Genomic DNA, 13,987 nt, shown 5'->3' with positions numbered 1-13,987 from the left:
TTTTTGATTTATGAGGAAAGGCAAAGGGTTGAAGAAGAAAGTTTTACTAACTGTTTTTGCACAGCTGTGGTTAATCACTACATACTTTTTTTTTTTTTTTTCTGAATAGGTGCAGATTTCATAACAATTTTGGAGAGTGATGCTTCTAAGCCCTATATTGGGAACAATGACTTAACCATGTGGCTAGGGGAGAAGTTGGGTTTCTATACCGACTTTGGCCCAAGCACAAGGGATCACACGTGGGGGTGAGTGTACTTTGGGAACACAGCCCTGAAGACCAGGAAGCTTGGGCTTAGAGCGGAAGGTTGATGTTCTCATTCCTTTGTCCTATGAATATGCCTTAGGGGTGCTTCCTGGGAGGGATGAGAAGGTGCCGAAGATAGCATATTCCGTGATTGTTTTTCATGGTGGCCCGGCTGCTGGATATTTTCAGTTCTTCAGCATTATAAACCATTCGGTGTAGGAGCTGAGGTTTACAGCGCTAAGCGTGTCTGACCTGGATGCTGTCCTCACAGGGCTTACATTCTGGTGTGAAGAAACAGAAAATCAATATGTACACATGGAAATAAATAGGAATTTGAAATCGTGATAAGTGCTATGTAGAAAAGGAACATGACTGGGTAGGGGGGGCAGGGGATGCTGAGGGATGGTCAGGAAGGTTTCTTTGCAGACCTCACCATGAGGAGGACCCAGGACCTAGCCGTGGGCAGTGCTGAGGGAACTGCCAGTGCAAAGACTTGAGGCAGGGTTAGGGTTGGTGGGCCTGAATGTGGGGACTGAGGGGGAACCAGTAAGAGATGAGGTCAAGGGCAGGCCCCTGATCTTAGAAAGTCACATAATCCATGCTGGGGACTGAGGAATTCAATTTTGATGGGAAGCCATTGGCTGCGTTTTAAATGGGAGCCATCTGATCTGATTTACATTTCAAAAAGATCCTTCTGGCTGTTCCTAGAACAGCTTGTTGGGGGCAAGGATGGGAGCGAGCAGGGAGACAGGTGATGAGGTAGGTGCACTAGCACAGGTGAGAGATGACAGTAGGAGCCGTGGTCATGGGGAGAAGTGGGGTGGGCAAATTTAAGACCTACTTTGGAACAGAGCTGACAGGACTTACTGATGGTTTAGATGTCAGGGGCCAGGAAGTGATAAAAGACAACATCTGTGTTTGTTACCCAAATACCTGATAGGACATGTTGTTGTTTAACGGGGACAACTAGGCAGAGCAGACAGATTGTGCTAAATTTGAGATGCCTCTGGACAGTCAAGTGACATCTAGTAGGATGTTCTGTGCAGCGTGGAGGGCCAAGTGGGACAGGATAAGCTGGACATGTGCACAGATTCAGGTGACATCACTGTAGAGGTCATCCTGTTGGAGGGGCTCCATGAGGGGCCAGAGAGAGTGCATGCAGCCAGGGACCAGGGAAGAGACCTGGCTGAGGTCTGAGCTCTGCTCATCCTTTTTATATATCGTTCTTTGACTTAGAGTGAGGTAGAACATGTTTTCATATCTTTATTGGACAGTTTATAATTCCTAATTTTGTAAATTGTTACTTTGTGTCCTTGCTGGCAAGATTGTACGTTCCCAAATGTGTTGATTAATATTAGAACTATTTATGCAAATATGTTGCCAGAGTAACAATTTAAGGAAAATAGATTTTGTGTATTGCTAACTCTGCCCTTTTTGTGTCTCCATAGTATTTAGTAAAACAGAGTTGATGGCATTGTGCTTAGCGACATAAAGAGACATGCTAAATAGCAGAGATGCAATGTATTGTCTCAGACAGCCATATTAGTGCTTTGAGCACATCCCTTTTTAACACATGTGCTTAGTCCTGTCTCCATGATATGGTGGGACCAATAATGATGCACTTGTTTCTTTTCATTCCAATGCAGGATTATGGTTTTGTCCCGATACCCAATTGTGAAGTCAGAGCATCACCTTCTTCCATCACCAGAGGGCGAGATCGCACCAGCTATAACAATGACTGTTAACATCTCGGACAAACTGGTGGATTTTGTCGTGACACACTTTGGGAATCATGAGTGGGTTTCTTTGGTCTTTCTAATAGTACACAAATGCCAAGAAATATTATTAGTACATTACTTTGATTTCAACGCAGTGACTTTTCTTTTTTTTTTTTTTCCTTCCAAAGTATTTTTCCTTATGTAGCTGGTTTTAAAAAATGAAGCATAAAACGTTTGTGGGTGGTCCTTAGAGATGGTACGGGGCAGCAATGATGGCTGTGTTAGCCAGCAATGGCCGAGCAGGTGCTGTGCTAAGTACATTATTGCATTTAGTCTTTACTCTGTATAATGTTAGTACCATTATAGCCCCATTTTACAGATAAAGACTGTGGACTGAGAGAGGTTAGATGACTAGTCTGAGAGTGTCACCCATTGAGGCATTAGGTAGACCTAACTCAGAGCCTGCATGTACTTGGGACCACGTGGTAAACCGGACTACAGAAAAATGAAATATTCTTTTCCTACAGGATTATTACAGTTGGAAGTACTGTTAGGATTTGAGGGTACTAAATGATACTCCGTTTTCCTCATGTTTTCAGAGTCCACTGATGGGTAGGTAGAGGAATTTGGCAGGGACATCAAAGTATCTCTTAATTCTGATAAACCTATGTGGATGGCATGGCTTAATTGTGTCTATGTGGACCTGCTAATTCATCTGCCAACAATATATGAAACTGCCCCAAAGCAGCCGACCCATCAGCAGGTGCAATGTCTGCCTTGTCAAACTCTCCCCTTGGTAGAGAGAATATCCCAGAAATACCCTGTCTGCAAACTGGCAGGCTCCAAGGAGAAGAGAGAGGAAGGACTTGAGACAAGCATGCCCAGTTAATTCTGCCAAACTCAACTAGTTAGGAAAGTTTTCCCCAAGTGTAAAAGGTGGGAGATAGAGGCCAGACATGGTTTTCTAAGCAAGTCCTTCTATAAGGAGACATGAGGAATGGGGAATGAATTTTATCCCCAAAAGATAACATTTACAACCAGTGACTTAGTACTGAATAAATCATGAATGATGCTAACAATGTAATCTAAAAGCAAAGATAAAAGTATATAATTTGAACTCTGCCATACTAAACATTCTGTAATAATAATTGAAAACGGTAACATAAAGTACTATAATACAGGGCATATAGGTCCTATCCACGTTCATGACAAGAGGCCACTGAGCTTTGAAGTGACATACAGTACACTAGAACAACATGGTTGTACTATAAGTTTCACCTAAACACAACTAATGTGTCTGCTACCTTTATTTTCCTGTTACCTCGCTTTTTTCTCACAGCATCATGTGGCTCTGTGAAGGTATACTGGAATATTTTCTGAACGAAATCAGACTTAGCAATATAAACAAACCATCCAAATGTAATTATGTGAACCATTCACTCACCAGACTCTTGCTTGTCTTAGAAATAAAAAGGGTGTTCAGAGGACAGATGATATAGATGATGGTCCATGTCTCTTTAGAAAGCTATTTGAAGAAATGCCTCTGTTTCTCTCAATAATTTTCATGTAGCAAGCACAGGCATTCCAAAATCATTCCACTGACCTTAAATTGCCCTGGGTTTAGCTTTTAAAAAATAGCACTTTTATGATTAAAGTTGCAAGGTCTTAACCTGAGAAACAGTTGAATAAAGTCCTTCCCATTTTTCCTTTGCTTTTCCCCCTTGCCCTCTTCAACCCCCTCCAACCTCCAACATGTAAAGAATAGACTTGAAAGAGAAGACTAAAGATAGCCCTCAGAATGTGTTTGGAAAAGAGGAGGAAAGGATTACCTTTTCTAACTTTCTATTAACTACATATTTAAAAAAAATTTTTTTTTTAAACTTCGAGAGAGAGCAAGCCCTAGCAGGGGAGAGGGGCAGAGAGAGAGAGAGAGAGAGAGAGAGAGAGAGAGAGAGTAGTTGTGTAAGGGGGGGGGGGCAGAGAGAGGGAGAGAGAGAGAGAATCCCATGCAGGTTCTGCACTGTCAGCACAGAGCCAAACTTGGGGTTTGAAGCCACGAACTGTGAGATCATGACCTGAGCCAAAACCAAGAGTTAGATGTTTAACCGCTTAACCAACTGAGCCTTCCAGGCGCCCTGTATTAAGTGCATATTTAAAGCTCTCTAATCAGGGGGCGCCTGGGTGGCGCAGTCGGTTAAGCGTCCGACTTCAGCCAGGTCACGATCTCGCGGTCCGGGAGTTCGAGCCCCGCGTCAGGCTCTGGGCTGATGGCTCAGAGCCTGGAGCCTGTTTCCGATTCTGTGTCTCCCTCTCTCTCTGACCCTCCCCCGTTCATGCTCTGTCTCTCTCTGTCTCAAAAATAAATAAACGTTGAAAAAAAAAAAAAAACTCTCTAATCAAAACCACACTTTTCACATGTTCTCACTTATTCACTTGATTTAATAATACACACACACACACACATATACAATGACAATGACAGCAGTGACAAAGCTAGCTAACATTTACTGAGGACATGTAGCACCAGGGAGGGAAGCGGTGTGTTTGAGTGGTTAAAAGCATGAAATTCCAGAGCTTGGAATCAGACAATCTGGTTTGAGTACTAACTGAAGGTGTATCCTTCACCAGGTTATTTAATCACCTTGGGCATCAGTTTTCTCATTTGTAAATCAGGGGCAATAATCCATTATAGGGTTCTTGTGAGAGTTAAATATTATCTCATGCAAACTACATGAATACAGCAAGTGCTCCATTAATACTGGCCATTGTTATTAAACCAAATCAGATAACCCTAAATGTAAGGTCTGTTGGGCAGCTAAAAAAAGAATTCATTCATCAAACGCAGATCAAGGATCTGCCGTGTCCCAGGCACAGTGCTAGTTGCAGTCTTTCCCCTTAGAGCCACAGTTCTGTGTCACTCCTTAGAAGCCCTGTCCGTGAACCCTGGAGCCTTCCAAAAGGTGACATGAAGACGTTCATACATGGAAGGATTTGTGAAGCCATCATTACATATTTTCATTTGCCTTTGTTTTCTACAATACTAGATACAAAATTCTTACTGTGAATAAATATTTAGAGATTTCGTTCTCTACTGATTATGGCATATAAACACGAAGTCATATTAGGAATGAATTATGGAATGCTTATGCATGTTGTTAGCTGATTCAACAGGATTTTTCAAATTATTGACTACACAAATACCTCTTTACAACCAATAAATAGGAAATAGCATTCCTTAGAAGCATTTAGGTATACACCATAACTAAAATCAATGTTATTTTATGTAATTAACTGAGCCACGAGTTCATCACCACTTTGTTTTCTGTAACATCATAAATGTACAAAGAAGAAAGAGTGCAGAACCGGTAGTCTGTAGTTATACTTTTGGTCCTGCTGTAACATAACCTCAGTGAGTTCCAGTCCTTTTATTTCTGAATGGGATGAGATTAATTTTTCCAGCCCACATTATAGGGTTTTGGGGCTGATCACATATTAACTGATAAGGAAATATAAAATGTGTTCTCTCTCTTGCTCTCTCCCTCTCTCTCCCCCATCTCCTTTCCTCTCCTTTCTTTATACTCATACATATACTATTTATTTTTATTATCATCACTGGATAAAATTTATCGACTGAGAAAATATGAAACCAAATTCATAGATTATTTTCCAATATATTGCTAATATATTTGTATGAAAACACTATCTATGGTACAGTGGCCTTGGAATTCTCTAGACCAGATTTGAATCCCAGTTGTGTGTATCAGAAGGAACAGAATTCACTGCAGACCTAAATAAGGGACTGCTTACCAAGAGGCTGGAAGGATCAAAAGAAGAGATAAGAGATACTATAGTATTCAGGAAGAGGGGCCACAGGCAAAAAGAATGCAGCTAATGGGGAAGAAATACCACAACTTCTCTCTCCTTTTTATCTCCTACTGGTGCCTGTAGTTGACCAAACCTAACTGGAAATCAGCAGAAAAGGGAGCCCAGGACATGAAATCTGCCTGGGTTAGCTTCTCAGGGCACAGAGAAGGACTGAGAACAGATCCAGACAGGGCAGTTGGAAAATAACCATAGGCGTGTTACTTAATCTCATTTAAAAATAGAGCTAATGATGAGCACTGGGTGTTGTATGGACACCAACTTGAAAATAAATTATATTTAATATATAAAAAAAGAAAACAATAGAGCTAATGCCTGCCTCTCAGTTATTGTGAATATTCAGTATCAAAGATATTTAATAAATGGTCATTCTTTTCACTCTTCTATTTCTTAAGGCATCTTTGAATGGTACTCAGCTGTCTATACATTCTTGTCTAAGCTTAGTTCTGCCTTCAGATCCTACCTTCCTACATCAATGAGGTTTCTCCAATATTGTCAGTACTTGGTGATGTCTATCTGCCTTTGTCACTGTTTTTTGTCTGTTTTTTTTTTACTGAACAGTCATTTATTAGCTACTTTTCTCTATAAATGCCTGTGTTGGTTCTGCTGCCTATTTGCTCTTGGATCCATTCCTGGCTCGTGTCCCTCTTGGCTACACATCACAGGGAACCACATTTCCCAGAGTCTGTTGCCTTCTGGCTGCTGGGTAGGTTTAGCTAATGGAAGACATTAGTGCAAGGCTGGAGAGCAGGAGGAGGAGAGAAGAAGAGGTGTTTCTCATTCTCTCTCTCTGCTTTCTCTATTGTTTCTGGCTGCAGCTGAGTCTCTCCTGTGACTCTAACTCCTCCTTAGATAGCCCCAGCAACCTCTGGGCTGCCTCCTCCATGGCTGGCTTGCAGACACTGGGAATATCATCTCCTACTGTTGTCCCTCTAGCCCAACAAGTGGTACTGGTTGCTAAACTCTGGTTGCCTCACTGATTCCTGTTTTGCTTCCTATCAGCTAGGTAACCAGTTTCCTATATTAAATTCACCCTGTTTGAAACACCTAGAGTGGTTTCAGGTTTCCTGGCTGGATCATGTCAAATATGATATCCCTATTTTTCCCCAAACAGACCAACTGTAAAACCCTCAAAAGTATGATGTACCTACCTAATTATCTCAGCTACACATCAGCGGTGCTTAGACTAATAGAAGCCTCATGTTTAGCCAGGATTTGACCAGGAGAAACTCGGGAGGCTTTTAGTAAGTGTTCAGTTGATGGAGCTGAGTAGGTTACATAAGCCTGGTGTGCTCTGTGAGTGTTAGGATTCTCTCTCTTACCAGTACTTCTTGCTCTTTTTAAATTCTATTTTATTATCATCATTATTATTATTATTATTATTATTATTATTACCTACTAGTCTTTAGCTGTAATACTGGTGATCAGGTCTCAGATTACTGACATAACTTCTTCTGACGAAAAGTTGAGCAAATGCTAGTTTAGAATAGGTATTTCAATCAACTTGACTCCAACTAGTTTGTGGGGAGAGATCATGATCTTAGTCCAAAGTCTGTCAGCCTACCCAGCTGAAGCACTGGGTCTCTGTCTTGTTCATTGGCATAACATTCAGTCATTTGCCCAAGTAGGAATCGCTCGGGTTGTGTGCCGTTTGAAGATCCTCTTTGGGAACTTAGACACCTAGTACTTTCAAAAAATGGTCTTGCAAGTACAATGACGAAGTGCATTTTTTTAAGAAGTACATTTTTTTTTTTTGCACTTTAGAGATGACCTTGACAGGAAACTTCAGGCTATTGCTGTTTCAAAACTACTGAAAAGCAGCTCTAATCAAGTGATATTTCTGGGATATATCACTTCAGCACCTGGTTCCAGGGATTATACACAGCTCATTGAACACGGCAATGTGAAGGTAACATAATCTTAATAGGATTTCTGATTTCCTAACTCAAATGTTTCTTCTTCACGTTAAAAAAAAACCCCAGTGCAACAATTTAATATGTATTCTGATTATATACTGCTGCATAGAAAACCAAGAAACATAGGGGCTTTAAACAGCAGCAGTCCTCGGTTGCTCACAGATCTGCAGTTTGGACAGGGCTGGGAGGGCATAGCCTATCTGTGCTTCATACAGAGATGTGGCTCACCTGAGGACTGGAGGATCCACTTTGCAGATGACTCACAGGGGGCAAGTTGCTGTTGGCTGTTGACCAGGAGCCCAGTTCAGGCTTTGGGTGCGGGGTCCTGGTTTCTCTCCATGGGCTAACTTGGGCTTCCTCCCTGCAGATGGCTGGGTTCTCAGAGTGTGTTTCAAAGAGAACCAGGAAGAAGTTGTATTGCCTTGTATGACCTAGCCTTGAGTTACATAGTGTGACCTCTGCCATCATCAGAAGCCTGCTCACATTCAAGGAGGAGAAACAGAAATCCCATCATCCCCATGGGAGGAGAATCAAAGTCACATTATAAGAATACCATATGGAAAGTGGGTTATCGTAGCCATGTTTAGGAACTATAATCTGACACATTATTCAAGTTAATTATGATGTTGAGTGTAAAAGATAGAATGAAATATATAGAGAGGCTGGCTGATCAGCCATATAGGGCCTCACTAACTGAATTTAGTCCTTACCTGTTTGGGTCCAAAACCTGAATTTGTCAGTGTACCCAGATATAATCATGCTCTGGGGAACTGACACACAAATCAAATCCTTGAGACATACATACACTAGAATGCTAATAAATGCAGTGACTTATAATGAGAAATATAATTGTTATATTCCATTAAGTCCTGTGTAGATTTCTTGGTCCTTTACCTTTTGTTTTCAACTTCATCTTCTTGAGATATTTGCAGAGAAAAAAGCTTACCTATTTTACCAAGTGCTTGGAAAGACATGAGAAAGAGCATAGTATGAATAGGGTTTCTACTGTGGCTTAAATAGCAGAGAACTGTATTTCTTTTTTTTAATCTTTATTTTTCTAAACATGTTTAAAAATTTTTTTTGATGTTTATTTTTGAGAGAGAGAGAATGAGAGAGATAAAAATGTGCACAAGCAGGGGAGGGGCAGAGAGAGAGGGAGACCCAGAATCTGAAGCAGGCTCCAGGCTCCCTGCTGTCAGCATAGAGACTGATGTGGGGCTCAAACTCACGAACTGTGAGATCATGACTTGAGCAGAAGTCAGATGCTTAACCAACTGAGCCACTCAGGCACCCCTTATTTATTTATTTTTTTCATATTTAAATTTATTTTTGAGAGAAAGAGACAAAGCCTGAGCAAGGGAGGGACAGAGAGAAAAGGAGACACAGAATCTGAAGCAGGCTCCAGGCTCTGAGCTGTCAGCACAGAGCCTGATGCGAGGCTTGTACTCAACAACCGCGAGATCATGACCTGAGCTAAGGTCGGATGCTTAACTGACTGAGTCACCCAGGTGCCCCTTAAATTTTTTAAAAATATTTTTTACTACTGTATTTCTTTATGTAAAATTCTGGGCAGGTGATCCAGTCCTGGTGCACTCCATGGTTTCAGGAATGTGTTCCTTCTATCCTGTGGCATCAGTTTACAAGGTTTCTATTCCCAAATTTGCCTCATGGTCCACGATGGCAGCATCCATGTTCTAGCTAGCAAGATAGAGGAAGGGATTAAGAAGGGGCTAAGAGTGCAAATTCTAGGAAACTGACTTCCAACACCATACTTACATTTCATTGACTGGATGTATAAGAAGTCAGGAGGTACACTCTTAAATCTTGATGATACACCCAGCAGCTAAAAATACTACAAGCTGGGGAAAAAGACAGTCAGATATCGGGGAGATGAGTGAATCTCTGTGACAATGGATAAAGCAGGAAGTGGAGTCAAGATGGACCCCTGATTTTGGCTTTGGTGAGAGGGTTTATGATGATGACATTATTAGAATACTAAAGGAAGAAGAACTTTGCAAAGATGATAATAAATTTAGCTCTAGGCTGACTCAAGGCATCTGTGGGATATTCATGGAGATGTCCAACGGGCAGCTGGATATATGGATTTGGAATTGAGGAGAACAGTCAGGACTAGAAAATAGATTAAGGAACTGCCACCATCTAGGTAATCGTGGAAGCCTTGGAAGTGGATGATACGGCTACTAAGTTAGAGAAGTGTAAAAGGAAGGCCAAAGAGAACCTCTGATAAAGTTGCATTTAATGTGGCTATCAGGGTGCCTGGGTGGCTCAGTCAGTTAGGTGTCTGACTTCAGCTCAGGTCATGATCTTGCAGTCCCTGAGTTTGAGCCCCTTGTTGGGCTCTGTGCTGATAGCTCAGAACCTGGAGCCTGCTTCCGATTCTGTGTCTCCCTCTCTCTCTGCCCTTCCCCTGCTTGCATTCTGTCTCTCTCTCTCTTTCTCTAAAATAAATAAACACTGATGTAGCTATCATGGGGATGATGGTGAGAGAAGAGAAGGGAGATTATCAAAGATGTATTTATTTTGGGGAGCGCGCAAGTGGGGGAAGGGCAGAGAGAGGGGGACAGAGGATCTGAAGAGGGCTCTGCACTGACAAGCCCACAGCAGCAAGCCCGATGTGGGGCTTGAACTCACAAACTGCAAGATCATGACCCCAGCTCAACTGACTGAGCCACCCAGGTGCCCCAGGGAGATTATTTCAGAAGAGAGATTAAAGAGAGGTCAGAAGAAAAAAAGGAAATCCTGATACGTGTGGAGTCAGAGGCCGTATCGGTTACTTAACACTGTGTAACAAACCACTTCAAACCTTCGTGGCTTAAAACAACAGTAGTTTAAGACTCCTTTGATTCTGTGGGTTTTCTGTTCTTGCCTGGGTTCACTCGTGTAGTCAGCCGGTGGCTGTGGCCGGGGTTCGAAGATGGTCCCATTCACATGCCTGGCGCTTTGGTGCTGGTCAATGGCTGGGCCTCTCTCTCCATGTGGTCTCACTAGCCCAACAGGTGCCGCATTTACCAGCTGTGTGACCTGGGGGCAAGCTATTTAAACTTTCCAGGCCTCCGTGGCCACATCTGTAAAGTGGTGAGGGTAATATCTGTTGTATCACAGGGTGGATATGAGGATGAAATATAAGATAATGTCTGCAGGGCCCTCAACCTTGTATGTAGGGGGCACTCAGGAAGTGGGAGCTCTGTATATGTATATGTACTATGTGCATCTGGCTGTACGCATAAAATCAGATAAGATAAACGTGTGAGTACATAGTCTGTAAAGTATAAAAGAATGTTAGATGACCATATTGGGCAAGTCTAAGAAACAATTGCGTCCTAATAAGAGAAGGAATTCATATAGTGTGTGTGTGTGTGTGTGTGTGTGTGTGTGTGTGTGTGTGTGTAAGGGATATGGATGGTGTTAAGGAAGAGGCATTTTATTTGATTTTTATTTAATCCTCTGTTGGTTACCACTATCATGGTCAAAAGCTGTGTCAAGACTGGCAGTGAATTCTCGTATAGCTTTTTCTATTAGGAAGTTTATTAATGCGGAGAGGAGTTTTAATCATAAATGCTTGGATGAACAGATTTTTCTCTTTAAGAAATGAGTATTTGAATTCTGCAGTCTTAAAATTTGACAGCATCTTTTTAAAAATCTAATAAAAAACATGACAGTTAAACATATTCATAGTTTATGGTTCCCAGTATATACAGCTGAATGACTAAATTTTTATTTCTTTCCAAGGCAAACCAAACAGTACTCTTTCAATTTTATTTGCTTTTTTCATCATTAACATTTTAAAGTTTAACTTTTAAAATGTAGTATAATTTTTTCCATGTATGCAAAGGCATGTAAATGGGTTGAGTGTGGCATATAAATACTAGTAAAGATTAACAAGCATCTATGTGTTCACCACTAAGCTTATGAAAAAAATGAAGAAATAGGTAATAAATGTGTTTTCTTTTAGTGATTTAAAAATATATTTTAAGTTAAATTTTAATAGTAAAATTGAGAAATGATCAAAAGTGACGTATATTTTTTATTGATAGGATTTTTAAAAAGAAGGAGATGGAAATTTGTTCAGTATAAAATCTCCATATTTAGTTTCCCACCACATTACAGAAAAAGAATATGTTTATGTTCTGCTTCTCTGATGAAAAATAACACCGGTCTTAAGCTTTCAACATCTAAAAGACTCATGGTTACTCCCCACATGTGTTTATTTCCAATGATTCAATTTAACAAACACAGATTGAGCTCCTGCCGAATGCCAGGCTTCGTGCTAAGTACCAGGGAGGCAACGTGATGAAGGGTCCCTCCGCTCAGGAAGGGGAGGGTGGAGACCTAGAAACAAATAACTGTCCAGAATGGTGTAGCTGGTGTGTATAAAGTACTGCAGGGCATGAATGATGAGGATGCGGTAAATTCTGCTTGGGATGAAGGACGTGGAAAGCCACAGGAAGCCAGTGTCTGTATTGCTGATTCACCTGCCTAACCCTCTCTGTAGACCACCTTCACCTTTGTGCCCCCAGCACCCAGTAGAGGGCCTAGATGGGCACCCAGTAGGTGCTCCAGGAATGTCTGTAGGGTGAATAAATAATTTGGACCTTGACAGATCATTAGGAGTGAGGCAGAGAAAACAGCATGCACAAAAGCATATTTATTACTGTCCTTCACACATTTCCTTGGCAATTCAGAATAGAGCACTGTTTTTTATGCTTTAAACATTCTCTTCTCTGTTCTTTATGTAGGATATTGACAGCACAGATCGAGACAGATGGTGTGAATATATTATGTATCGAGGGCTGATCAGGTGAGCATAGGTTTTTGACTGTTGTTGTTTTATTATCTATTATGACTGAGATCTTTTGGGTCTATCCTGGAAGGAAAAAACTTTACAGATGTCATTTTGTGACTTTTTATACACATTGATTTGGCTAGTTACACGGTTTAACCATTTTTTCAAGGCATGGTCTAATGATATAAGAAAGAATAAATGACAGAGTAAATTAAGCTTGATTGTATAAAAAGGATACTGTGTAAGTTATTAAGCATGAGAAACACATATTAACACATGTTAGGAATGGTACCAGTTTTGACTGTGTGCATGGTGGAAACATCATGGACCATGGAATAAGTTGAATTCCAGCTTTGCCAAGTTCTAATCATGTAATTTGGGATAGGTTAACTCACTTGTTGGAATCACTACTATATTGTGGTGAGATCTCTAGGTAAGTTATATTTTTTAAAAAATCACCCCATATCAAAAAGTGAATACTATCCACATATGCATATATTAGGGTATGTATATTCCAAAATAATATACCTGAAGGATCTTAAAATTCAAATATGTAACTTTGTAAATCCGTTTTGAAAGTAGTATTTCCTTTAAAGAAGCTGAAGCAGTTTTAATACCAAAAAAGGGACTAGTCCTTTATTCTTGGATTCACTCATTTATTCAACAAGTATATATTAAATGCCTGTTACGTGCCAGGCATTGTTCTAAGCAGTGAGGCTGTCACGGGAACCAAACAGAACCCTTGACTACCATACAGCTTACATTCCAGTGGAAGGAGACAGAAGGTAAGCACCTAAGAAAGAAGGGCAGGTGGTGGTAAATGTGACGAAAAGATGAGTGAGGCCAGGTAAGAAGGATGGGGATGGAGCGTGCAGGCTGAGGGGTGGCTGTGGTGTGATCTTTAGGGTGGGCAGCAGCCTGGAAGACATGAGGAAGGTCACCTGCGTATATCCTGTGACAAGCACTGCCAGCAAAGGGAAGAGCAGGTACAAAAGTTTGAGTGGCGCATGCCTGGTGTTGGTTGCCAACAGTGAGGAGGCCAGCGTGGCTAGCATAGAGAGAGATGGGAGGTGACATGAGAGAGGTTAGTGGGGACAGATCCTGTGGACAGCGGATTGATTCACAGGCCCCTCCACTTACAGGGTTCTTCAGTGGAGGGAACATGCTGGAGACAGTCCCCGAAGCTCACAGCTCTCTCCTGCTAGTACACAATCTGTTTGGAGATATTTGGCCCGAGGCCCCTAACTGCCCTCCTTGGGAAAGTGCTGGGAACTCTGGTGTGGGCTTCTATGAATGGGCCTCCCTGGGCCTTCAACCCTCCTCCGCACAGAGCACTTCATCACCCAGAGGTGTCCTGGCATTGGCTACCTGGTGAAGTTAGGGGCGATGTTGAACTGATCACCCCTAAGTAACATTCTAAGAT

At 41.5% G+C, this 13,987-nt stretch overlaps 1 protein-coding gene across 3 annotated transcripts in view; it reads left to right on the top strand.

Moving 5' to 3' along the window:
* Nucleotides 1–13,987, top strand: part of CWH43 (cell wall biogenesis 43 C-terminal homolog) — a 57,852-nt gene that overhangs the window by 35,488 nt on the left and 8,377 nt on the right. For 2 of the 3 annotated variants that reach the window (XM_045474105.1, XM_045474106.1), the window contains exons 11-14: nt 110–245; nt 1,891–2,040; nt 7,609–7,753; nt 12,518–12,579. In XM_045474105.1, the coding sequence (XP_045330061.1) occupies nt 110–245; nt 1,891–2,040; nt 7,609–7,753; nt 12,518–12,579 (493 nt within the window). Of the gene's footprint in view, nt 1–109; nt 246–1,890; nt 2,041–7,608; nt 7,754–12,517; nt 12,580–13,260; nt 13,350–13,987 lie in introns of all 3 variants that reach the window. The other variant, XR_006711480.1, reaches the window with a different exon arrangement.

Source organism: Leopardus geoffroyi, chromosome B1 (assembly GCF_018350155.1).
Source record: "Leopardus geoffroyi isolate Oge1 chromosome B1, O.geoffroyi_Oge1_pat1.0, whole genome shotgun sequence".
Classification (NCBI taxonomy): domain Eukaryota; kingdom Metazoa; phylum Chordata; class Mammalia; order Carnivora; family Felidae; genus Leopardus; species Leopardus geoffroyi.
Note: the sequence above shows the minus strand (reverse complement) of the source record. Positions and strands in the feature narration are given on the sequence as shown.